This window comes from Mirounga angustirostris, unplaced genomic scaffold (genome assembly GCF_029215605.1).
Source record: "Mirounga angustirostris isolate CCGP_5_RB_7025 unplaced genomic scaffold, mMirAng1.0.hap1 SCAF_1, whole genome shotgun sequence".
NCBI lineage: Eukaryota > Metazoa > Chordata > Mammalia > Carnivora > Phocidae > Mirounga > Mirounga angustirostris.
The window spans coordinates 208,752,047-208,779,493 of record NW_026991709.1 but is presented as its reverse complement, the minus strand read 5'-3'; the positions used below and the strand labels follow the sequence as shown (position 1 = coordinate 208,779,493).

The following is a 27,447-nucleotide window of genomic DNA, read 5'->3' as shown; positions in this document are numbered from 1 at the left end:
CAGCTCAGGTTATGATCTCAGGGTCATGAGATCAAGCCCCACATTGAGCCCCACATCAGGCTCAGTGGGGAGTCTGCTCGAGATTCTCTCTCCCTCTCCCTCTGCCCCTCATCCTGCTTTCTCTTTCTCTCTCTCAAAATAAATAAATAAATCTTTAAAAAAGAAAAGAAAAGAAACAGACACTTCTGATCCATAAGAAAAGATTCGGGAATCACAGAAATACTCATCAAAGTTCAAAGGTGCCATCAGGAGGAAGAAGGGGCAGTAGTCTCATGGGGGCAGAAAGAACTGAGACCGTTCAGGACATACCTACTGCCCTAAAGGAGAAGATCCCAGTAATAAACAAAAGGGACAAAGTGCTTACATGGCACTTCTATTCTGTTGGTGGCAAATAATTACCAAGATGATTTCAGATAATTATGAGTGCTGGGCAGAAAATAGAACAGGTCCAAATAACAGTGTGGGGACATTCTAGCTGGGGTGGTCAAAGGAGGTCTCTCTGAGGAGGTGACATTTGAGTTGGGACCTGAGTGGTGAGAAGGAGCAGGCTAGAGGAGGTTCCCGGAGGATGGCACAGCAAATGCAAAGTTCCAGAGGCAGGAACAAGAAGAGGGATGGAAGAGTGGTCCAAGACCTGAGACTCGGGCAGGGAGGGTCTTGTAATAATAATAATAGCAATAATAATTACAATAGCTAACCTTTATAGGCACCTTCCATATGTCAGGTACACAGCTAAGCACAGTGTTATATGGAACATTCCACCATTATCCCCATTTCATGGATAAAGAAACTCAGGCTTAATGAGTTGGACCAGAGTCGGGAGTTTAGATTTGGTTCAAGTGAGGTAGGCAAAAGTTCAAAGAAGGCAAATTTCACACTCACAATCTAGAAGGATTTTCTAACAACTAGAGGTCTCTAAAAATGCAACAAGCAGGGGCGCCTGGGTGGCTCAGTCATTAATCATCTGCCTTCGGCTCAGGTCATGATCCCAGGTCCTGGGATCGAGCTCCACATCAAGCCCCGCATTGAGCCCCACTTTGGGCTCCCTGCTCGGCGGGAAGCCTGCTTCTCCCTCTCCCACTCCCCCTGCTTGTGTTCTCTCTCTTGCTGTGTGTGTCTCTCTCTGTCAAATAAATAAATTAAATCTTAAAAAAAAATGCAACAGGCAGGGGTGCCTGGGTGGCGCAGTCAGTTGAGGGCCAACTCTTGATTTCAGCTCAGGTTGTGATCTCAGGGTCATGAGATCGAGGCCCGTGACAGGCTCCACACTCAGTGCAGAGTCTGCTTGAGATTCTCTCTCCCTCTGCCTCTGCCCCTCCCACTCATTCTCTCTCTCTTTCTCTAAAATAAGGAAATAAATCTTTTTTAAAATGCAATAAGCAACTTCATATTCCTTTTCTGCTCCAAATCCCTCCAAATCTCCCATCCTTTGACACTCAGAATGAAGTGCAGACACCTCCGGCCAAATTCCTTCATGACGTGGACCCTTCTGGCTACTCAGGCCACTTCCACACTCCTCCCAGCATGGCACATAAATCTCCAGGAACTCTGAATTGCTTGGTCTCTCTGTGCTCACCAGGATGCCCATTGCCTCTGAGCCTCTGTTCATGCTGTTCCTTCTTGCTCTGTCTTCACCCAGCCAATTCCTTCTCAACTGTAAGACTCGGTGTGAGTACCACCACCTCCAGGAAACCTCCACTGTACCCTGGCTGGTTTCAGTGTCCTCCTCTGCACCCCTATAACACTCCAGAAATATCCTTATTACCACACATACCATGTCGTGTCCCAAGTACTGTTGACAAGGCTGCAATCTGATTGAAGTCAGGGATGTTATTCATCTCTATGTCCCATAGTCCAGGAAACTTCCCAGTACAAAGTAGGTGCTCAATAAATGTTTCCTCACACTTTGAAGTGTTTGAGCAGAAGCTGGAAGTCCACAATTTAGGAGCAGGTAAATATGGTCGGTGGGGGTCAAATCCACAATATGCCTACTTTTCTCCACCCCTTTGGCCCCTACCTTGGTCCAGCCCCCATCCTCACTCACCTGGATCAGTGCAGTGGCCTCCTCCCTGGTCTTCTGGCTCCTGCCCTCATCCGCCTCAGGGACCAGAGGGAAACTGAACACCTGAGCTAAGTCCTGTCCCTCTTCTGCTCAGAACCCTCCCTGGAATTCCATTTATTTGCTTAACAAGTATTTATTGAACACTTACTATTGCCAGGTCCTATGCTAGGCACTAGGGCTACAACAGTCAATAAAAGTTTTTAAAAATCTCTGCCCTCGTGGAGCTGACATTATAGTGGGGAATGAATCAGAAGACAACAAGATAAATAAGTGGACTATGCAGAGTATATTAGAAAGTTAAAAGCGCAAGGAGGAATGGAAAGCATGAGGAGTTACAGGTTAAAACTAAAATCCCTACAAGGTTCCCCTACCCCTGAACAGATGCAGCTTCCCTGCCACCTCCCCACCCTCAACTACAACTGCTTTCCCCCCTTTGCTCACTCTGCTTCAGCCACTCGTTTCCTCACTGTTTCTCCAACATTTCAGGCACATTCCCACCTCAGGGCCTTTGCACTTGCTCTTCCCTCTATTTGTTAACTCTCTTCCTTTAGAATTGAGCCCTCTCTCACTTCCTTCAGATCTCTACAACTCCTTCTTACTGAGCACCTAGGATGTGCCTAGTAACTTCCATTTGTTCTCCCCAACCCTGAGGAAGGTGGATTTTTTTTTTAACAATTTTATTTTTAAGTAATCTCTACGCCCAACATGGGGCTTGAACTCACAACCCCAAGGTCAAGAGTCACATGTTCCACTGACTGAGCCACCCAGGTGCCCCAGGAAGGTGGATTCTTGATTTAGACACTTTACAAATATTTATTCTGTGCCTACTATGTGCTTGGCTACCACGGCAAATGAAGAAACCCCTCCTTACTGAACACCTACTATGCTCCCAGCCATTTGTTTCCACTTGAAGGTGGAATCCATGAATCCTTATGAAGATGTCATTGTTGGTTCAGTCACTTGACAAATATTTATTGTGGGCTTACTATGCATCAGGTCTTAGGGTTTAATAATGAGCAAAACACAGATGTTCTCGGTGGTTCCTCATGGATCCTATGGTCTAATGGGGACTCTAAACTCTCCTTGACTAATGAGGATACTGAAGCTTAGAGAGGTTAAATAATTTCCCCAAGGGCGTACTGCTAGTAAAGTGCAGGGCCAGAATTCAAACCCAGATATGTATGACTTAGAGTCCTATCATTAACTGAGCATCTACTATGTCAGGCACTAAGCTGGAGCTTTTAAGCATAAACATGCTTGACATAGAGGAGGCAATCAATAGTTCTGCTGAATAAACAAAATGGATGGAAGGATGGATATATAAAGGATAGACAAAGAGATTGCTGGATGATGGATGGATAGAGAGATGGATGGATGGAGGGATGGATGCATGGAAGGAGAGGTGGAGAGATAGATGATGGATAATGGTTGGCTGAAGAGACGGATGGAGAGGTGGATGGAGAGATGAATGGGAGGATAAAGAGATGGATGGATGGATCGTGGAGAAACAGATGGAAGCACAGATGAGTGGGGAGCTGGACTATAGATCTCTGTTACTCACAACAGTTCTGTGAGGTAGGAATTATCATTCCCATTTTATATATGAGGAAACCACAGCTCAGAGTGGTGAACTCACTGGCGCCCAGAGTCAAGAGCAAGTCATAGAGCAAGGTGGGGGAGAGTGGATCCCAACCTTGGTCTACCAGACTCCCAAGACCATTTCTAGAGCACTCTCTCGTGACAGTTCCCCTTCAGGTCCTATTCTAAGTCTCCTGGCATCTCACTCCACAGAGTCCTTGTGCAAGGCTTAGTGAGACTGAGGGATGGGATGGGGATCAGGGATGAAAGAAATACTAGCTTTCAGCAGGTAATTTCATGGTAGCACTAGATCGTGGTCCTATTAGCTACAGATGGGTCAGAATGGAGACCAGTTCTGTTTGGGTACATGTACATGTACACACACTTACAGAAAACACATGGTTCACACAGGAATCCACCCACACGTATACAAGGTAGGCACACACACCATTCATAGATACACACATATGCACACACACTTCTGAAGACATACATGTCTACACTTACATGCACACAAACACACACGTACATAGTAGCACAAACAAAATCATAACTCAGAGACATACTCTTCCACACTTATGTACACCTTCCCCACACACCATATGCAATACATATTACATGCACACATTTACACAAACTCACACTCTGTGAGGGTGGGGGAGGGGAATGTGGCTTCTGATTTCAATCTCTCTTCTCCCTCAGAAGGCAAGAGCTAAAAGGCTGTCACAACTCATATGTGCACATGCAATCATTTAACACACACAAGCCCACAGTCAGGGACATAGAACTGCAGATATACACTTAGACACATCCACACCCGGACACACTCACACTCATTCGGGGACATACCTTCACACACAGGAAGATACACTTGGACCCTCATGTTGGCAAAGCTCATAATCTTTCTCCCTCAATTCACACCCAACCCCATTTACACACCAAAACTCATGCCTAGATAAACACACCAGAATATACTCGAATCATATCACTCGATGTGACAGACATGCAGAAAGACATTGTTTCACATATTATCTTCATGTTTGAGAATTTGGACTGAAAGCCCTCACCAGTGCCAAGCCCAATACCATTTCCCCCCAGGGGTGGGACAAAGCCTGGGCACAGTGCTTGGCATTCCCCGCCCCCCTCCACTTGCCTCCCACCCTTGGGAGCAAAGACTTCTTTTCCTTTCAGCAAGGAGAAAGAAAGAAGTGGTGTGGTGGCCACTGGAAGCTGAACAAGGGAGCTGGTGAAGTTAGGGAAACATTGAGCAGGAGAGGGAGCTCCATGCACCTATTGGGAGGAGTCCCGCAAACAGATTGAAGAGGGGAAAAGATGGGAAGGGAGGGCCATATCTTGAGGAGACCGAGGGAAGTTTGCAGTGGAGGCTGCCTTCTCCCCTTTCCCCAGGACACCAGGAACACTGTTATTGATCATGATTGAGTCTCCCTGCCCCCTCCCCAAAAAAGCTCTGTGGCAAGAGGAGCTGGAGGATGAAGGTGATAGAGGAGGATAGGATGGGATGAGGGAAGGGGCAATCCCGTGCTTCTGGGGGCCGGGCCAGCCCTTGCCCCTGCCCAGTCTTGAGAGCCATCTGCCTCCTAGAGAGAGCGAGTTCTGGGAATAAATATTCAGCACATGGTGAAGCAGGTAACCAGGAAGGAGATGCTGGGGCGGGGGGGCTGCAGGGGAGAGAAAAAGACAGACAAAAAGAGATACAAAGTCAGGGACAGTGCAACAGAGATAGAGACAAAGACAGGGAGAGACAGAGAGAAGCAAACCAGAGGGGAAAGAACAGATAGAGACGGAGAGAAAAAGAGAGACAGACGGGACGACTCAGAGATACACAGACAGGCAGCGATCCCGAAGGTGGAGACGCTCGGAGACCCCGTGGTTCCCCCATTCAGAGGCAACGTCCCTTCCAGCCTTCCGAATCCACCCTCCCGCTCCGCCCCACTCAGCGGGACCGGGCTCAGTTGCGCAGCCCTTGCCGCCTGCGCGGGGAGCCGAGCGAGCCTAGTACATTGTTGCCCCTCGGACACTGCTCACTAATAATGAGAAGCAGTAATAACAATAACAAGAATAAACGGCGCGGGGAGGGGATCGGGATCCCGGGGCTCCTCCGCGTCCAGCCCCCAGCCCCGGGAGGGCGCCCCCCCGACCAGGCGCGCAGGGAAGCTGGGGGGCGGGGGCCCCCGGGGGCTGCGGCGGCGGCGGCGCGGGCACCACGCCCCCCGGGAGTGCCCCCCGCGCGGCGGCCACTCACGATTTTCTCGGAGGCGCCCGCACGGGACACGGTGCCGTTGAGCCCCACGAGCGAGGGCAGCGTCTGCGACATCCAGTTGGTGACCATGGCCATGGTGCTCAGCACGGCCCCGATCTTGAGCAGCGGCACTGACATCGCGCCCCCGCCTCATGCCCCGCGGCCGCCCGCCGCGCGTCCCTTCTCCGGCCCGCCGCCTGGCGCTCGGTCCCTCGCCACCCAGCCGCCCCGGGGGCGCGAGCGCAAGCTGGGGGCCGGGACCGGGGCCGGCAGGGGGGCTCGCGGACGCGGGCTGCGGCTCGGCGCGCCTGGCGGGCTCCGCTTATAAAGCGCCGGCTCGGCCCCCCACCCCCTCCCGCGCCTCCGCGCCGGGCACTTCCAGCCGCCGTGACGTCACGGCTCCGGCCCGGAGCCCGGCGGGGGCGGGGGGCGCCCAGACTGCCCGCCCTCCCCAGGCCCCACCGCTGCCCCGCGGGGACCGCCCCCCTGGGTGAGGGCCCCCTGCGGTGGCGTTCCCCACCTGCCCCACCCCCACCGCCGCGGTATTCCCAGCCCCGCCCCCCAGCGGTGTTCCCGCTACCCCCCCCCCCCCCGGCACTCCCGGGCCACCCTCCGCGCGCAGCCCCTTTCGGAGCCCTAGGCCCTCGACAGCCCCCCGGGCTCAGTGGGCGGCCGCCGCACGCGGACCACCCGAAGCTGGCAGGCGGCCGGAGTCGCAAGCCCCCACCCTCCTACGGTTAGGACACCGACCCCGGCTCTCTGGAACCCGGGAGCGCAGGCGTCGGGGGCCGGGGGGGCTAGACCCGTGGGCACCCCTGAACCGGGCCGCACAGGGTCTCCTTTCCCTAGGGGAAGAGACTTCCCCGATACCACTCTGGGGACCCCCCTGTGGTTTCGGGACCAGGGAAGCCCAGAGTGGCGGGTCTAGAGCCAGTAGACGCGACTGCTTGGATGACGGTGCGGCAGTGGGGGGGGGTCACCCGGGCAGCCGGGAGGATTTCCCACTACACCGAGGGGCGCATCGTAACCCGGGGCGGCTGAGACGGAGGAGCCAGCCTTTTGCAGACTAGTCCCAGGCGGGTCTCCACTCACAACTCGAACTTGGGGTGGGGGCGGGGAACTGACACTTCGGACCTTCCTCGGGGCCCCAGGGCTCGGGGTCCGCCCCTGCGGCGGCGGGGGAGTGCAGAGCGGCCCCCCACCCACCCACGCACCAGCCGGCGGCGGGGGTGGCGAGGCGGCGGGGAGGAGCCCCCGGCGGGTTTTAATATCCTCTGTTTTCCCTGCACTCACGCCCCCTCCCGGCGTCCCCGCATCACCTCGCGCTGCCGCCCCGGCCGCCGCCGCCGCCGCCGCCGCGGTCGCCCGCAGCCCGCGGCCGCCGCCGTCTGGAGGCGGCGATGACTCAGGCCTTTCCTGGCCGTGGCCGCTAGCCGAGGGCTCGCCGCCGAGGGAGAAGCGCTGGACAGGGCGGTAGGGGTCTTGAACTGCCCTTTTTTCTGAGCTTAACACCGAGAGGCAGGTGCTGACCCTGGTGACCCCCAGCAAAGACCTCTCTGCCTCAGTTTCCTCATCTGCAATGTGAGTGGTTGTGAGGACCCATGTACCTAATATGTGTAAAGGGCTTAGGTGTCCTGAGAATCAAGTTAAAGATTTACTGAACATCTACTATGTGCAACGCACTGTGAACAACAGATAAAAATGCCTTTGTGGAGCTGAAAATTATATGGGGCAAGACAGACGGGGGGTGGGGGGAGTAAAATACATAGGCTATGGGGAGGAAGGGGCATCCAGGCTAAGTAGGAGAGTAAACTTTAGGATGGTTGGAGAGTGATATCTGGGCAGAGACCTGAAGAAGGTGAGGGAGGGAGCCATTTGGATATCTGAGGGAAGAGTTACTGACGAAGAGAACAGCAAGTGCAAAGGCTCTGAGGCAGGAACATAAGTGTTCAAGGAACAGGCCAGTGTGGTTGGAGCAGAGTGAGCTGGGAGAGCATGCATGTGTCTGGGAGAGTGGGTGATGTGCTTATAAAGTACTTTGCAGGGTGTCTGGGACACGCTAAGCATTTCATAAATAGTAGCTGCCATTGTTATTATTTGCGACTGATGATAAGCTTTAAAAAATGAGATGAGTCCTTGCCTCCTTGTACTACAGCTTGCATTTACAAGTGCTGAACACTTTGCAAATGTGCTGGCTGAGCACCAGCTGCAACCTCCCATGAAAAGTACAGCAACATCCCTATTTGCAGGTGAAGAAACTGGGCTCAGAGAGGAGAGGGGACCAACTCAGGGTGACCCAGCAGGTAAATAGGGGCTCAGGATTTTAACCCAGGTCTGTCTGATTTCAGACTGCAAAACCACTGGGCTCCAAGGTGTCCTAGCTTAGAGAATTTTGAACCCACTGATACTCTGTCATTCTCTCACCATCGGTGCTGTGGGAAACTGCCCTAGCTCCTTCCAGTCAAACTCCTCCAAGGAGTGGTCTACACTCACATCTGCATTTGCTGTCTCTACTGCCTCACCTCCTACCTCCTCAATGCTTCCAAACTCCTCTCACCAAAGGCAGCAGTGACCTTCCAATTTGCCTGTTCCACAGCCTCACATGAGCCCTCATTTAGTTACCCCACAGGTTAGTCTTCATGGATCATTCCCTCTTTCTCGAAAGTAATTTCTCTTTTGATTTCAGAGACACCTTATCATTTCCTAGTTCCACTCCCACCTCTCTGGCTGCATCATCACTGTCTCCTGCCTTCTCCCAAAATGTCTATGTCTCACAGGGTTTTGTCCTGAGTCCCCACTTGTCTCATTCTGTATACTGTGCCTGGACCATGACACCCACTCCCAAGGCTTTGGTTCTGTCTGGCACATTCCCACCTCAGGACCTTTGTACTTGCTGTGCATTGCTGTCCACTCTACCCAGAACACTTTTTTTTTTTAAGATTTATTTGTTTATTTGAGAGAGAGAGAGTACATGAGAGGGGGGAGGGTTAGAGGGAGAAGCAGGCTCCTTGCTGAGCAGGGAGCCCGATGCGGGACTCGATCCAGGGACTCCAGGATCATGATCTGAGCCGAAGGCAGTCGCTTAACCAACTGAGCCACCCAGGCACCCCCACTTTTTTTTTTAAGATTTATTAATTTATCTGAGAGAGAGCACGTGCATGCACGTGGGGGGAGAGGCAGCAGGAGAGAGAGAGAATCCTCAAGCAGACTCCCCACTGAACTTGGAGCCCAATGCAGGGCTGCATCCCAGGACCCTGTGATCATGACCTGAGCCAAAATCAAGAGCTGGACGCTTAACCGACTGAGTCACGCAGGCACCCCCCCCAGAACTATTACCACAGATACACATATAGCTGTTCCTTTACTTCATTTATATCTCTGCTTTATCACTGTGTAGGTCAGAGGCATGCCCTACCTTTCTCCAGAAAACTACATTTCCCAGGTTCCCTTACACATTGGCATCCTATTAGGTTTATCCAATGGGAGGCACTGGAAGGAGACTGGAGGGTGGGAAGGAAGGGAGGATCCACGGTATTTCTCCCCGCTCTTTCTGCTTGGGGTTGTGATGCATTCAGATGGTGGCTACATCTCCTCCATGGTCCCAGCTCCCACACAAGAGCCCCCTCCTCATCACAACACCCATTTGTCAGGTCCCTCAAGCAGCTTTGTACTGTGGTTTTTGCTGGATTCCCTGATCATCCCATCAGCTTGGCTTCTCAACTCTTCCATCTTATGCTTAACCAATTCCCTGTATTAAATTCCCTCTCTGAAACACCTAGAGTGGTTTTTTTCCCTAACTGAACTCTGAGTGATATGGTCATCATGTCTGAAGGACCTTCCCTGGCCACGTCATTGATGATACCAGCCCCCACCACTCTCTGTCCCTCACTCTGCTCTATTTTCTCAAACAGCATTTATCCCTATGTGACTGACATTACTTTTATTTGTTTATGGTCTGTCTCCTCCACTAGACTTTCAAGTTCACAAGGGTACCTACCTGGCTGTATTTTTCACAGCCAAAACCCCAGGGCTTAGAACTTAGTGCTTGGCACATAGTAGGTATTCAAAAAATGTTGTTGATTAGTGACTAAATGAATCTACAGCTGAGGTTCCCAAAGGTATATCTACAGCTCAGATCTCCAGCTGGAGTTCAGACCCCTATGCCCATCTGCTTCTTGGACATTCCCACTTGTGTTTTCCAGGACTCACAGCACATGATGCCCACCAGAACAACCTCAATCAGAAAGACAGGCAGTGCTGGTGATGATGTAGAGAAATGGGAACCTATTGCTAGTGGGAATAAAAAATGTTGCAACCACTTTGAGAAACAATTTAGCCCTTTCTTAAAAAGTTAGACAGGGGTGCCTGGGTGGCTCAGTTGGTTGATCATTTGACTCTTGGTTTTGGCTCAAGTCATGATCTCAGGGTCATGAGATAGAGCCCTGTGTTGGGCTTCATACTCAGCATGGAGTCTGCTTGAGATTCTTCCCTCTTTCCCTCTTCCTCCTCCCTCACCGCCCCCCACTCGCACTCTCTCTCTAAAATAAATAAATAAATAAATAAATAAATAAATAATAAATAAATAAATAAATAAATAAATAAATAAATAAAATCTTTTTTAAAAAGGTTAAACAGAAACTTACCATAAGACCCAACAGTTCCATCTACCCGAGATAAATATGTCCATTGCAAGACTTGTATGTGAATATTCAAGCCAAAATTTTTCATCATGAATGAAACCATCCAAATGCCCATCAACTAGCAAATGGATAAACAAATTGTGGTACATCCATAAAAGGGAATGTTATTCAGCAATAAAAAGGAATAAACTGTAGATATATGCTACAACATGGATGAACCTTGAGAATATTTTGCTAAGTGAAAGAAACCAGATACAAAAGGCCACATTTTGGGGCGCCTAGGTGCTCAGTCAGTTAAACATCTGCCTTCAGCTCAGGCTGTGATCCCAGGGTCCTGGCTTTGAGCCCCATGTTGGACTCCCTGCTCAGGGGGTGTCTGCTTCTCCCTCTCCCTCGCCCTCTGCCCCTCCCCCAGCTCCTGCCCTCTCTCTCTCTCAAATAAATAAAATCTTTTTTAAAAAGGCCACATTTTGTATGATTCCATCTATACAAAATGTCCAGAAAAGGCAAACCAATAGAGACAGAAATTAGATTAGTGATTGCCTGGAACTGAGGGTGGGTGTGGGGATGGACTGCAAATGGGCACGAGGGATCTTCTGGGGGTGATGGAAATGTCCTAAAACTGGATTGGGGTGATGTTTGCACAACTCTGTAAATTTACTAAAAAGTCACTGAATTGCACACTAAAACAGGTAGATTTTATGGCATGTAAATTATACCTCAACAAAACTGTTAAGGGGGGGCATTCTTAAATTTTCCCTTCAAGCCCCCTCCCCTGAGGTGCCCTGCAATGAATGAACTGATGTGAGAATGAGTCCTTAAATTTTGTGCCCCAGTTTCCTTGCTTGCCTCCCCCTGGTCCTGGCCCAGATGTACCCTCAGTTAGAAACTACAGATTGTGTTCCCCTTTACTTCCTTCTCCTTCCCTACTCCATCCAAACCAGCACCAATGCCCGCTGATCTTGATGCAGAAATGTCTCCAGAAAGTATCCCTTCTTTCATCTATACATATATTTTTTTAAGATTTATTTATTTATTTTAGAGAGGGAGTAGGGGAAGAGGGAGAGTCTTAAGTAGACTCTCACAACCCTGAGATCACGACCTGAGCCAAAACCAAGAGTCAGACTCAACCAACTGCACCACCCAGGCGCCCCTAATATTTATTAACTCACAACCTGAGATCAAGAGTCACACACTCCTCCAACTGAGCCAGCCAGGCGCCCCAAGAAAGTATCCCTTCTTTCCCATCACCATCATCACTTTAAGCATTGTGTTGGGGAGTGCCTTAGGTTGAAAGTTTGTGCACCGCCGCCCCCCCCCCCAAATTCCTATGTTGAAACCTAATCCCCAATGTGATGGTATTTGGAGATGAGGCCTTTGGGAGATGATTGAGTCATGAGGGTGGCTCCACCCTCATGAACAGGTTAGTGTCCTTATAAAAGAGAGCTCAGAGAGCTCTGTCTCCCTTCCACTATAGAAGAAAACAGTGAGAAAACACCCAATCTGCCAGCACTCTGATCTTGGACTTCCCAGCCTCCAGAACTGTGAGATATACATGTCTGTTGTTTATGAGCCACTCAGTCCATGGTATTCTGTTAGAGCAACCTGAATGCGCCATGACCAGGAGCCATGGAAAGAAATGGTTTTTCCCTGACCTGAAAATTCTCTGGAGGGAAGAAGTTGACAACTGTCAGAAATAATAACCATGGTTGCTAAAGTTTACTAAGTACCTATCCCATGCTAGGTATCATTAGCAGCAATGTACTTATAATAACTCACTTAACCCTCAGACTATCACTGAGTAGAAGTAGATAGGATTACAATTCCCATTTTTAAAAATGAGGAAACAGAGGCACAGAGATGCTAAGAAATTTCCCGAAGGCCTCCAGGATACAATCCCAGATGGTCAGGCTCCAGAGTCTACATGGTGCTTGGTCAACTGGGTCTATTCACAGGGGAAAGAATAAATGATCCCTACCTCATATCCTATGCAAAAATCAATTCCAGATGGATTGTACATCTAAATATGAAAGGTAAACAATAAATCTTTTAGAAGAAAATATAGAAGAACATCTTCATTACTCTGAGGGTAGGCAAAGATTTCTAAAACTGGGCCCTAACAAGCACTAACCTTAAAAGGGGAAAAATATTATTTGAACTACATTAAAATTAAGAAGGTCTATTGATCAAAGACTCCATTAAGAGAATGAAAAGACAAGCCACAGAGTGGGAGAAGATATTCACAATCCTTATGTCCAACAGAGAACTCATATCTTATTTAATCTATATGAGATCTGTATAGATAGATGCAGATACAGATGTAAAATCTGGATACACAGGCACACATATATTCCTACAAATCAGTAAGAAAAAGGTAGGCAGCAGAATAGAGCATTTAACAAAATGGAACACTAAGTGTCAATAAACATGTGAAAAGGTATGTAATATTAATCATCAGGAAATGTAAATTAAATCCAAAACATGCTACCACTACACACCCACTGGAATATCTAAAGGAAAAAGGAAAGACACCACCAAGGGCTGGTCACGATGCGGAGCAGCTGGAATGCTCAAATACTACCGGTGGATGAGTATATGGGAAAACGGAAGAGTCTTTGAGACTTTGGAAGACTGGCAGCATCTCCTAAAGCTCAATATATTCCTCCTCTACAACTCAGCAATTCTGCTCCTCGGTACATACAGTGGAGTCTCATTATTTGTGGATCCCATATTGGCAAACTCGCCAACTCACTGTGATTTATTTGTAACCCCAAAATCAATATTCATGGGGCTTTTGTGGTCATTCATGGACATGCATGCAGTGGCAAAAAAAAAAAAAAAAAGAATGGAGTCACCAACCCGCAGATTCCCAACTGAGGTCCAACACAACCATGTTCTGCCTTCTTGTTTCAGCTCTTATAACTGTAAACAAGCATCTTTTTCACTGGTTATTTGGTGCCAAGCTTTTCACATTTTTTTGGTGTGCTTTTTATTAGTGATTTCACTATTTTAAGTGGCCCCCAAGCATAGTGCTAAATGCTGTGTAGTGTTTCAAAGTACAAGCAGGCTGTGACATGTCTTTGGAGAAAATACATCTTGTCAATAAGCTTCATTCAGGCGTGAGTTATAATGTCTTTGGCCATGAGTTTGATGTTAACCAACCAACAATACATATTAAATAAGGTGTTTTTTAAGTAGAAACATACATAAAACTAGGTGGCATCTTGTTTGGTTAACAAAAATGTGACCAGAGGCTTACAGAAATCTAATCCAGCTATGATCCAACGCCATGAATCAGGATTCCGCTAATATCCAGCAGAAATGCGAACAAGCATCTGCTGAAGACAGAGTGTCAGAATATTTATATCAGCACTGTTTAGGTCAGCCGCAAACTTCACCAGCCCAAATGCCCAGAAACAGTAGAACGAATATTTCATGGTATAGTCACACAATGGAATGCCATAAAGTGATGAAAACGGGCAAGGACCACCAAACAGTAATATGGCGGCATCTTACAAACATAATGTTAAGTGAGACCAGCCAGGCCCCCACAACTACATACCTCATGACTTCATTAAGTTACAAAGCTGGCCAAACCCGTGCATAGTGAGAGACAGACGTTAGCTTAGTGGTAACTCTTGGGGAGCAGGTGGCTAGAAGAAGCATGAGGGGGACTTCGGGATATTTGAAAAGTTTTGTTTCTTTACCTGGTACTGGTTACACCATGTCACTTCAAGACAATTTATTGAGCTGTACCTTTATAATCTGCGCACTTCTCGGTAGATATATTTTACGTCAAGAAGAAAATTTACTCAGATATATGAATTCAGGTGTAAGTTCCTTCCCTGTTTGATGTGCAACAGGTAAAAACGATGGAAACTGCCAGTAGAAAAGCTAAGAAACACAAACCCAAAAGAAAACAAAAACAAAACACAAACCAAGAGAAACTAAGTGTCCTTTGCAAGAAGACCTGTGGCCTCTTTCATTCACACACAAGGCATGAATTCATGTCCCATACACACAGAGCTTTGCACGCCTCAGAACACAAATGGCGTTAATCTTCTAGCCTGTGCCTACTTTCAGCGTTTTGCTTGGTGACAGCAAGTGTTTGGAAATGGTGTTGAAACATGTCTCGCTTTTGTCTCCCTGAAAGTCTGGGAGCCCCACGCCCCTGCTGTCATCTCTGTTTTCCTGCCTGGTTCAGAATTCCAGGAGAAGGTTGGGAAGGAGACAGTTGTCCTTGTTAAGGATCCCAGACAACGAGAGGTTCACTCCTTCCATTCCCCAAATGTTAGTCCTGCTAGGCCTCTGGCTGCCACCAATTTGCCTCAGGCCTTGCCAACTCCTGAGGTAATGCTGTCTTCATGCCTTCACTCTCCCAACTCCAGTGTCTTCCATGTTATAGCCAGAGGCTCTGGCCCTCACTCAAATCCAACCAGGTCTCATTCCTGGCTTTAAAATCTTTTACTTAGGGGCACTTGGGTGGCTCAGTAGGTTAAGTGTCCAACTCTTGATTTTGGCTCAGGTCATGATCTCAGGGTGATGAGATCAAGCCCCACATCCTTGCTCAGCGTGGAGCCTGCTTAAGATTCTCCCTCTCCCTCTGCCCCTCCTCCCCCTCACTCTCTCACCTTTTACTTAAACAACAGAAAACCACCTGATTTTAAAATGGACAAAAGACTTGACATTTCTCCAAAGAAGATATACAAACAACAATAAACACATAAAAAGAAGCCCAACATCACGAACTCTTCACAAATTGCAAATCAAAACCACAATGAGATCACATCACACCCATGGGCTAAAGTCAAAAAGTCAAGTAGTAACAACAATGCCGCTGAGGATTAAAGAACCTGGAGCCCAGGTTCTTTGGTGGAATGTAACATGGTGTGGCCACTGTGGAAAACAATATGGTGGCAATCCCTCTTCCAGGCATATGCCCAAAAGAGTTAGAAGCAAGGTCTCAAATAGATATTCGCACCTCATGTTCACAGTGGCATCATTCACAATAGCCAAAAGGTGGAAGCAACCCAAATGTCCACTGAAGGATGAATGGATAAACAAAATGTGTTGCATCCACACAATGGAATCGTGTGCAGCCTTAAAAAGGAGGGAAGTGATGGGGACGCCTGGGTGGCTCAGTCGATTAAGCGGCTGCCTTCAGCTCAGGTCATGATCCCAGGGTCCTGGGATGGAGCCCCCACATCAGGCTCTCTGCTCAGCAGGGAGCCTGCTTCTCCTTCTGCCTCTCTTCCTTGCTCATGCTCTCTCGCTCTCTCTCTCTCTCTCTCTCTCAAATAAATAAATAAAAATAAAAGGAGGGAGGTACTGACTCCTACCATGACATGGGATGAGCGTTGAGGACACGATGCTGGGTGAAATAAACCAGTCACAAAAAGACAAATACTGCATGATTCCACTTATATGAAGTACCTAGAGTAGTCAAATGCATAGAGACAGAAAGTAGATAGGGGGTTCATGGGGTCTGGGAGAGAAGGGAATGCGGGGTTGTTTAATAGGTAGAAGTTCAGTTTTGCAAGATGAACAGAGTTCTGGGGATGGATTGTGGTGATGGTCACACAACTATGTGAATGTACTTAACATGAGAGAATTGTACATTTTATTTTTTTAAAAAGATTTTATGTATTTATTTGAAACGGGGGCGGGGGAGAGCAAGCAAAAGCAGGGGGGAATGGCAGAGGCAGAAAGACTCCCCACTAAGCAAGGAGCCCAATGTGGGACTCGATCCCAGGACCCTGGGATCACGACCAGAGCCGAAGGCAGCTGTTTAACTGACTGAGCCACCCAGGCATCCCCAAGAATTGTACATTTAAAAATAGCTAAGATGGGGGCGCCCGGGTGGCTCAGTTGGTTAAGCAACTGTCTTCGGCTCAGGTCATGATCCTGGAGTCCCAGGATCAAGTCCCGCATCGGGCTCCCTGCTGAGCAGGGGGTCTGCTTCTCCCTCTGACCCTCCCCCCTTTCATGCTCTCTCTATCTCATTCTCTCTCTCAAATAAATAAATAAAATCTTTAAAAAATTAAAATAAAAAATAAAAAAATAAAAAAATAAAAATAGCTAAGATGGTAAATTTTATGTTGTGTGTATTTTGCCACAATTTTAAAAAGTCTTCTATTTAAACACACACACACACACACCCTTACTTAGTCCTGAGAACTACTCCACGGTGGGCTGTGTCACAGGCTTGTATGTGCTCACTTGGTGTCTTTCACATAGAAATGACTAGAGACGTTAGGAAGAGAAAGAATCTGGTTTATCATGGGTGTTCACCATGTATTTTTCTTGGGAACAACCAGGACTTTCTCAGGGTCAAAAAGGTGAGGAGTGGGGCGCCTGGGTGGCTCAGTCGTTAAGCGTCTGCCTTCGGCTCAGGTCGTGATCCTGGGGTCCTGGGATCGAGCCCCGCATCGGGCTCCCTGCAGAGCAGGGAGCCTGCTTCTCCCTCTCCCACTCCCCCTGCTTGTGTTCCCTCTCTCGCTGTGTCTCTCTCTGTCAAATAAATAAAATCTTAAAAAAAAAAAAAAAAAGCAAGAAAAAGGAAAGAAAAGGTGAGGAGCTATTTGCCATTTCACCCAGTGGCTTCTACTGACTTTGCCTTTTGGTTTCTTTCTTCTCTGGCTGTGACTCCCTGTCTTCTGTCTGCTAAGCAGGGCTGACATGTGAGCTGTCCAGGACGGCCAGAACTATGTGTAAAGTAAGAGTAAACAGGCCCCAAGAGAGCCTACTGGGGCTCCCAAAAGCAACACAAATAAGCTTCCACACACAGACTTCATTGACTCTATTCTGACTCCTCTCTGTTCTTCCTGGTTTCTCCTTGGTTTGTGGCTGAGCCCTGGGTGGGTGAAGCTGTGAGATGCACCAGCCTTCCACTCAGCATGAAGACATATGGGTGTTCTCAGACAAGAGTTCCCGAAAAGCGGGACAAGTTCTCTCACTCCTGTCACAACCCCCTTCTTCCCAGCACAGCCAGACTCAGCTTTGGAGGAGTTAAATCTTCTATCCCACCCCTTAAGAGCTCATGCTGTCACGTAGGCCTTGGTGTCTGGTGGGAGGCTCAAAATGCAGAAGACTCTCAATGAGCGCTTTCTAAATGAGCACAGGAGTACAAGAATAAGTGAAAACAGGGGCGCCTGGGTGGCTCAGTTGGTTAAGCGACTGCCTTCAGCTCAGGTCATAATCCTGGAGTCCCGGGATCGAGTCCCACATCGGGCTCCCTGCTCAGCAGGGAGTCTGGTTCTCCCTCTGACCCTCCTCCCACTCATGCTCTCTGTCTCTCATTCTCTCGCGCGCAAATAAATAAAATCTTAAAAAAAAAAAAAAAAAGAATAAGTGAAAACAGCAAGTTATCGCTTCCCGGGCACTGACGCTGAGTTCTGGGGACAAAAGTCATTGCCCACACCAGTTGCCAGGCTCATGAGAAACCCATCCACATGCACGTAGTCAACCCACATGAAAAGAGTCACTGTGGACACATACCCACAGGATGTGATTATGGCACACACATGTCCCTGTGCCCAGCTCGGTCAATGCCAAGTATGTGGTTCTGAAACATACAGCCCCATGGACACTACAGATGAATTCTTGTAGGGCCAGGGGTCACAAGGCAAGTGACATGAGTCACTCAAGTGCAGAATGAGTTCTGGTGTTTATTTAAAGTTTTGATATTTTGTATCACCAATTTTTTTTTGCATTAATTTTGATTTTGTTAAAATATTATTTATCTTGGTTTCTGACTTTTTGGGGGGGAGCATCCCTTCAATTTTGCATCTGAGGCTAGTGCCTCAGTTGCCCCACCCTGGCCCAAGGCATTGACACACTTTCTGCCTGCACACCTTCAGCGAGCCATGCGGACACACGCAATCTCTGCACAAACCTCATCTTACCACTAGGTGTCACCCCAGCTCTTTCATCTTGAGCCCGGGTTCCCCCCCCCCCCTTCCCTAGGAAGAAAATGTCCAATTCACTTATCTGAGTATCCTCAAGACTTCCTTTTACTTCCCTCCACCTGGGACATTTACATTTTCTAAAGGAGCCCAGGAGAACAGGATGTTAACCCCAAATAGTGGTGCCCTATAATGGAATTGAGGCACAGATGAGGAAGATGGGTTTTCCTGATGCCTCCAATCCAGGAGCGGAGGTTGACTTGAAATGGGTAGGGGATGGCCCGAGGGGACAGCTGTTCCTTCACCCGTCCTTTGGTACAAGAGTCCCGCTGTTTGAGAAAGAAAGAGACTCTGTGGGAGGAAGAGGGAGATTCATCCATTCATTAAAGTTTTCATTTTAACAGATGCTTGTTGAGCTCCTACTGGGTGCCTGGCTCTGTTGCAGGCACCAGAGATACAACAAAGTCCACTGGACCCTGATGAGCTGCCACTCTAGGGGGAGACAGACAACAAATGAATAAACAAATCGTGGAGAAGGAGTGACAGGCTATGAAGAAAAATAACAAGAGTAAGAGCTCAGAGAGTGGCCATAGGGAGGTCATTTTAGATGGTTGGTCAGGGTGGGTCTCTTGGAGGAGGTGGCATTGAAGTAGAAGGAAGGAACAGTGTCCCAGGCAGAGGGAATGGCAAGTGCAAAGGCCCTGGGGTATGCAGTACAAATTGAACTACTCCTCCCCTCCCATCCTGTGGGGAGCCCAGGGAAGAGACGACTTCAAATCCAGAGAGTGGCCGGTCCAGATCTACAGCTAGATCTTAGGGAGGACTTCCCAGTAGTTGAAAGTGGGCATCTTTCCCACCGGGAAAGCTATCTGGTAGTCTCCAAGGCATTCACAGGCCAGACCCAGAAGATCTGACACAGACCCTGGATGGATGAACAGATGAATGACTCCTCTGACAGGTGCTACTCCCTGTTCTCAGAGTCAAATCCAAACTCCTGTCTATAGCCCACACATTCTCACTTGGTCTGGCCCCTCCTGTCTTCCCTGGCCTCAACTCCCAGCAACCTCCCCTCCCCTCACTCCTCTCCAGACACACCAGTCTCCTTGTCACTCCTCAAACATACCAAGATGTTCTCACCTCAGGGCCTTTGCACTTGCTATTCCCTCTGCCTTGAATGCTCTTCCCCTGGATCCTCGGAAGGCATCTTCTCTGACCTCCTTCAGGGGTCACCTCAAATACCACCTCCTTAGAGACATCTCTGACCACAACCATTAAAATGGCCGCCCACACCACCACTATCCCTCTTTAATCCCGTTTTTTATTCTTCACGCCACCTGCATTGTATTATATATTCATTTTGTTGTTGACACTGTATTACATATTTATTCAGTTCTTGCCTGTCTCTCGCGCCAGAAGATCAGCTCTAGGAGGGCAGGGATTTGATAACTTGATTCATGGCTGTCTCCCCAGTGCTTAATTGCATCTGTTGATCGAATGGACAAATGAAGGATTTCTAGCAAGGACCCCTGGTGGAGCCCAGGACCCATCAGGGACTGAGAAGGGGGCTCTAGGGAAGAGATGGGGGGTGGACAGGGAAAAGAGCATTCACTCTTCAGAGCCTTTCCTTCTCTGGGGCGCCAGGCTCTGTGGACGGCTAGGGGCTGAGACCAGTTTATGACGCTGTAGTGCCCACGGTGGCCGCCTGGGGGCACTGCAGTTAGTTGCAGGACCCCACCAGCCCCAACAGATTACCCCAGTTTAGCCCCGCCCCATCCACCCTTAGCCCCGCCTTCCCAACACAGTTTAGTCCCGCCCCCAAGCAGTCCAGCTTGGCCCCGCCCCCAAGCAACTCCCTCCGCGTCCAGGGGGTCCGTAAACTCACCCCCCAACAGCACCTTTCACTGCACTCTCCTGCACCACTAGCCAATCTTGGCAACAGGTCAAGAAATCTAGACTTTCCCAGAGGCTAGCAGGGCGGGAGGAGAATCCTGAGGTGGTGATTCCCAAGGGTCCTTCTTGGAAACCAAATTCCCCTTCCCTCCTGGTTCATTTTTTGCCAGCGTTCTCTCAACCTTCTGCCTCTTTTGGTCTCTCTTTACTTCTCTCTGGCTGACATCTCAATTGAGCATCTACTGTGCGCGGCCTGATGCCAGGCACTGATCACACTTCCCATCCCAGCCAGGATGTGGGTCCTGAGATGGGAAACCAAGAAATGAGGGATGGGACCCCATGACCTCTCCCTATGGCCTCGGAGATCCTATTGAGAGTCTGACCTCCAGCCCTCCCATCGCCCCCTGGGGTGGGCATAAGGGTCTGATTCCTTTCTTCTCTTAACCAGGAAAGAGAAGGTGCCAGGACTGTTTTTCCTCTGAGCTTCTACCTAAAAAACTCTTCGAGTTTCTACACAGACACTGTCCACACCCATGGAGTGGATGATTTAACAAGAAGGTAAATGTGTGGGCTCAGGCACTGGACTGCCTTTGTTCAATCCTAGCTCTGCCACTCCTGAGCTGTCTCAGCTTGACAAGTGACTTAACTTTTCTGTGCCTCCCTTTCTTCATCTGCAAAATGAAGGTAACAATAACGCCCACTAGTAGGTGCCAGGGGGGTTAAATGCTTCTTTCATGTTGGGTGCTCGAAACAGTGCCCAGCACATAATAAGCACTTAGTAAATGTTAGCTGTATTATAATTATTATTTTAGATTCCAGCTTTCCTCTAAGCTCCTGCAGATCTGAGAACTTGAGGGGCCTCCCGTCTCCAAGATGGAGGAGGAAAGAGGTTTCCCAACAGCTGAAGAAAACTGGGACACTCCACCCCCATTTTGCAAGGCCCCCCAAGCCTGCCCAAGAGATGGGGGTACTATGAGGAGGACGACTTTCTTCTGTGAAAGCATGAATGGGGTGCACAAGGCACCAAATCACACATACACACACACACAGATGCATGGATGTGCACGTTTGTACACACAGCTTCTGCTCTTCACCCTCCCTTTTAGGGTGATTTGCTCAAAGGCACAGAATAGCACATGGTCACCCCAAATTCTCACACAGCCACACACCTGCTCACACACATTTTGTACAACACCCAGGCAGATGAACAGAATCGTGGGGACACACAGAGATCTTTATACACGGACCTTTACACACGGCTTCAGTTGCCCAAATACCGCCAGGATTAACACAATCCTCACTCGCTGTCACACCACTGGTCACACAGACACACAACTCCAGGGGGCAGTCTCACAAGCCTCGCAGTCACATCAACCCTCCAGCCACAGCCTCCCACTGTCACACACAGACTCTCTCTCCCTCACGTACAAACACCCTCTCCCATCACACCCCAACTCATGCACAGCCAGACACACAAACTCTCAGTCACACCCAGCCGTGACACACACACATTTACCCAGCACCCCTCCCCAGCACCTCACACACGTCCCCATCAGTCACTCACACGTGAGTCCCGCCCCCTTCCCCACACTGGGGGTGCAGGTGAGGAGCGGGGGGGGCCTGCAAAATTTGGGCACCTCCTGCCATAATGGGGGGAATGAAGGGTCAGCAACACCCCAAGGCCCCCTGAAGTTGCCCCCGCAACCCCACTCAGCTTCAGTGAGATGGCGGGTGTGGGCTCCGGGTCACCGAGAGGTTGAGAACCCCGAAGCTGGGGTCAGACTGTCCCCCAAACCATCTCAGCTCGGGGCTGGATGTGAAGCCCCCTTTTCCTTTCCCCAGCCAGGGTGGACATCCCAGCCCCTCCCCCGCTGCGACCCCCGCCCCTCTCAGCTCCGGGGGTCTTATGGAGCCCCAAATGGCGTTTCTGTCGGGACCCTCTAAGACCCTCTCCCCTCCTGGCGCCCCTTGCGCCTGCACCTGCCCGCCGGGCCCCTACCTGTCCGGCGAGGCCTGAACACAGCAGCAGCAGCGGCAGCGGCGGCGGGACCGTGAGCGGCCACATGACGCGCCCCCGGCCCGGCGTCCCGTCCCCCCGCCCGCCCTAGCGGCGCCTGGACGCGGGGACCGCCACCTTGCGCGACCCCGCCCGCCCGGCTGGGGCGACCCTCGCCGCCGCCTCCCCCGCCTCGCCGGCGGCTGGGATTCCGCCCCAGCCCCGCCCCCGTCGCGCGCTCCCAGTCTTTGTTGCGGGCTCCGCCCCCCGCCCCGCCCCGCCCCGCCCCCAGCTCGTCTGCGGGCGCAGAGCCGGCTTGGGTCTGGGGGCGGGGAAGGGGGAGGTGCTGGCACTGGGGAGGCGAGCTGGGGACGAGGCCCGGCAGTCCCCTAGGCCCTATGGGGGTGGGGGCGGGTCACGGAGATGGGGGAGGGGTTCCGTCACGTGCTGGTGAATTTCACCCTCCCAGGACCTTTCTCACGTTGAAAATGGGGTTGGGATGGGGGTCAAGGGGCAGGGGGGAGTAGGAGGAACACCTGGTAACGAAGAAGAGAAATTGAGAGGCCCCCTCCTAAAAGAACTCAAGAATCAACAGAGAAACTGAGGCAGAGCTTATGAAATGGGACGTTGAGGGAAGGGGGTCACTGCCGGGACAAGGGGGTGGGACAGAGATGGAACAAGGAGCGAGAGACCAGTGACCGAGGCGGACGGCCAGCTGGGTGGGCCTGGCCCCCAAAGGGGATACCTTGTCTTCTCTCTCCCTCTCCCACCCCACTCTCCAGGCCCCTCTTCCTCAAAGTCCGCCCTCCCCCGCCACACCCGAGACAGTTTCTCACTCCCGTTTCAACGACCCAAGACGGGAGACCAGATCCCGAGAGGATCAAAATATTTAACAAGGCCTCCAACGAGAATCCATCTGCATATGAAGGGCGTCCTTGTTCTGCCTCCAGCCTCTCTCTGCTTCTCCCTCCTCTCCGCAGTGGTCTTCCCCGCCCATAAGCCCTCAGTGGCTTTTTGAGGTCAGGGTTACAGAGGAATCAGCCAAAACATATCGGGCGGGGGGTGGGGGGAGGGCTGGCCTTTTCCTGACCCTACTGTATGCCAGACAGATAACAGGGTATGGAGGGTTTTGTCCAAGCAAGAAAAGAGCTTGTTGTCCAATAGAACTGGGTTTGACCCTGGTTCTGTCACTTCTTGGCCATGCAACTTGAGGCGAAGAGCTTTCCTTCTCTCAGGAGACCTGTTTCCTCATGGAGGTCCTTGGGGAGACAGCTGTGACTCTTGAGCAAATAGAGCACCCAACCAGCACTCAGTCCAGCGAGGCGTGGAGAGCATTACCAGTGAGGCGTGGAGCTGAGAAGACTTGCCATGGGATGTGGGACACAGAACAGAATCTGAACTAGGGAAGGCATCTCATCCATCCCTCTACCTCCTCTCCCCAAATGGAGGATGTTCCTTTGCTGACTCCTCTGACCCAGCCTGCAGTAGGTGTAGAGTAAGAAGGGTTGTTATGTTAGTTGGTATGAACCACAAGCTTTTGACCAAGTGTGGGCTGTGGTCAACACTGAGAGCAGGGGGTCCCTGCCACCTCTCATCGTGTCAGTTTATCACAGCGTGGTTCCCTTATTAAGCTGTTTCAGGACCATGAACAATACCCTCTGCACTCTGAGATGGTCATTGTCATGGTCAAGCATGGCCTGTGTTATGTGGTTGACATTGGTCAATGTGCCCTTAGGTCCATTTCCCATCCTTCTCCAGCTCTGCTCTGTTTCAGGGGTGGGGCCCCTGAAAACTACATTTCCCAGGCTCCCTTGCATCCGGCTAGACTCAGCCAATGGGAGGCCTGAGGAGAGGTTGGGGTGGGGAGTGGGGAGAAGCCAGAGTGTTTCTCCCTCTCTCTCTACCTTGGGCATCTCTGGCAGGGACAGTTGTGTCTCCTCTGTTGTCTCAGCCCCCCTGGGATGGGAGTCCCCACTGTGGTTCAGCTCCTGCCGGGTGGTAGCAGGCTGTGGACTCTGGTAACTTCTTCCTTCAGCTACATCAGCTCTTGGGAAGATGGTGGTTGGCTACTCACTCTAGAGTCAATTCACCTCCCATTTATTCTTAAAGCTTAACTAACATCTCTGGGGCCAAATCCCCATATGAAACTTTGCTATGGAACCACCCTGTGTGAGCTTTGTTTTCCTGACTGGACCCTGGCCAATACATTCTATGCTGTGGTCATGACCACAGCCGTGGTCAGTAGCAATCTGTGTCCCAGTGATGCTGTGGTCAGTGTCCTATGGACCTGGGATCTGGCTGCCATCAGGATCCTGGTTCTACTGGGGTCAGCAGAGTGGTCCGTCATCCCCGGGTCATTCCTGGTTGTATTGCGGTCAGTGTGATGGTCAGTTTCCTGGCTGTAATGTGCTCAGAGTCACAATCACTGTCCTGTCATGCTGTAGTCATTATTCTGACCTTGTTTTGGACAGTGACCTGGCCATGCTATGGCCAAAATTATGGTCAGGTCACACACCGTGATCGGGGTCATACTCAGTGTCCTGGTTCTGCTGTTGTCAGCTTCAAGATCAGCACCATCATCAGCCCTGTGATGAGCACAGGTCTCCCTTGCTCTGTGGTTAGTGTAGTGGTCAGAATCGTGGACCATCGCTGAAGAGAGATCAGCTTCTCAAGGACCTCGTGCGGCGAAACTGATGGACCAGGTGACTCAGGGGCTGGCACTGGGCAAAGTCTGCTCTCCACAATATCTGGAGGCAGGGCAGAGGAACATTGGGTCCCTGCCAACTCTCACCAGCTCACCATTGGCTTCTCCTAATTGGTGCTTGGGCAGCCCTTGGCTTTACTCTCCTGTGACCCCTTCCTGTGTCTAGCCAGAGGAAAACACATCCAGGCCTTTGTTTTCCCATACTCTGCACAGGGCCCGACACAGAGATGACCAAAAGGAATCTAATGAGTGAATGAATCTATGCCGTGTGTGTCTACACATGCCTTTGCTCTTGCAGATCCCTCTATGTATTATTCAGAGGTCCTTTGGTAGCAAGTGGCAGAAAAGAAACTAGAACTGTCTTAACCAAAAAAAAAAGAATATCAGCTCACATAACTGAAAAAAAAATCCAGGGGTAACTGACTTCACACATGGCTGGATCCAGGGGTCCTGTTACATCATCAGGATTCTGTCTTTCTCCATTTCTTGTCTCCAAAGCATTATGCTGGGTTATTTGTTGTGCATCTTTCCTTTCTCATTAAATCCACATAGACAAATGAGGGTCAGTCTTGCCAGGGACCCTGGCGAGAGAGCATAGAACCTGCTCCTCACAGCTGTCTCGCCTGAGGGGAGAGAGGTGGGTGTTTGTTCTCCAGGTCCTGCATGTTGCTGGGGGAGGGCTGTTCCCAGGGGTGCCCGCTCTTCAGCATTCCTGGCCTGGCCAGTGTGTGAACTGAGACAGCCCTGGAGCAGGAAGAAGTGTGCACAGGAATGTGTCAGGACCAAGGGGATGTGGGCAAGGCACTGACCTCATCTGCCTTTGTCCCATTTTTCAGATGGAGAAATTGAGGTTCGGAGAGCTTAAGATACTGGCTGAAGGCCACAGAGAGGATGCACAGCAGAGCTAAGACCATAATTTGGCTCATGTCTGAATCCAGACATGAGGCTCTTTACGCTGTGGTTGCAGGGGAATACCCAGGCCAGATCCCGCGGTGTCCACATGGCATTGAGAAGACTCAGCCCCACCCAGGTGAGCTGAGCCTCCCAAGCCCATGCATCTCCACAGGGATCATTCCAGTTCGCTCCAGGTCCACGGCTCCCAACCCCGCACTTCCAAGTGCTCACACAAAATGGAGCTCAGCCCTCCTTCCATGTCCCAGAAGAGGTTCCCGAGCTCAGCACTAAACCCTGGGGGCTCCCCGCAGACTGTCTCCATTGTTCAGCCCCATTCTTTCCTTCTCTGGGCCATTTCTTGTTTGTTGTTTTTTTGTTTTGTTTATTATGTATTTATTTGAGAGAGAGAGAGAGAGAGCAAAAGCAGGGGGAATGGCAGGTTGAGGGAGAGGGAGAAGCAGGCTCCCCACTAAGCAAGGAGCCCGATGCGGGGCTCGATCCCAGGACCCTGGGATCATGACCTGAGCCGAAGGCAGATGCCTAAACCAACTGAGCCACCCAGGCGCCCCCTCTGGGCCATTTGTCACTGTGAAACTGTAGCCACCCCTGGGACTCCTTCCCTTCTGGGCTTCACACACACACCATGGACATACAGTCACCCAGGGACACCATACCAGGATACATGGTCCAGGCATAACATCACACCGGGACAGAATGATGTTATTCAGAACCAACACACAAAAGCACATGCAACACACAGCCCAACACACACATCCAAGGCCCGAGGGCACACAGAAACACATACCCACGGTCAGATGGTGGAAGAACCTCAGAGGCGAACGGGTCATAATTACCCAAGACCTGGCAGTCATGAATACAGTGGGCCCAACACACACAGACCCCCCCCCCGACACAAAAAAATGCACAAAACCCACAATGCGGGCACACGGCTCACACACGCAGATCCCCAGTGTGGACACGTAGTTCACGTATCAGCACAGCATAAAGACAAACACAACGCAAACACGGCGTTCCGTGTGGCCATCTGTAAAACAGCACATAGTTCATGCGGGAACACATACACCAGCCTACAGGACAGTCACACCCGAGAGGCAGGCAGTTCCAAGCACATGAAAGAAAAACACAGTTTGGGGCACCTGGGTGGCTCAGATGGTTAAGCGTCTGCTTTCGGCTCAGGTCGTGATCCCAGAGTCCTGGGATCAAGTCCCGCATCGGGCTCCCTGCTCGGCGGGGAGCCTGCTTCTCCCTCTGCCTCTGCCTCTCTCTCTCTCTCTCTCCCCGTCTCTCATGAATAAATAAATAAAATCTTAAGAAAAAAAAAAAAAGAAAAACACAGTTTGTACAAGAAACACCCAGAGACCTGTGAATCAGACCCGGTCACACACACAGATGCACGGTACGAGGTACATAGTTCTCACACACACAGAGACCCACAGGGACCCACAGACACCCTCTGACACGCAAAGCCCAGGCCAGGGCAGCGTGGGAATGAGGTTGT

General features: G+C 50.4%; 1 protein-coding gene across 4 annotated transcripts in view; it reads right to left on the bottom strand.

Annotated features, from left to right (window-relative positions):
* The window catches only part of OLFM2 (olfactomedin 2), a 63,384-nt gene extending 36,219 nt beyond the window's left edge, over nt 1-27,165 (bottom strand). The window contains exon 1 of one of the 4 annotated variants that reach the window (XM_054504935.2): nt 27,086-27,165. Coding sequence is in view for 2 of the 4 variants with exons in the window: in XM_054504933.2 (XP_054360908.1) it covers nt 5,904-6,038 (135 nt within the window). In the remaining 2 variants the exon portion in view is untranslated. Of the gene's footprint in view, nt 1-5,903; nt 6,210-22,333; nt 22,535-27,085 lie in introns of those variants that run through there. The other 3 variants (XM_045863057.3, XM_054504933.2, XM_064571535.1) reach the window with 3 other exon arrangements.
* Nucleotides 27,166-27,447: the final 282 nt, after the last annotated feature.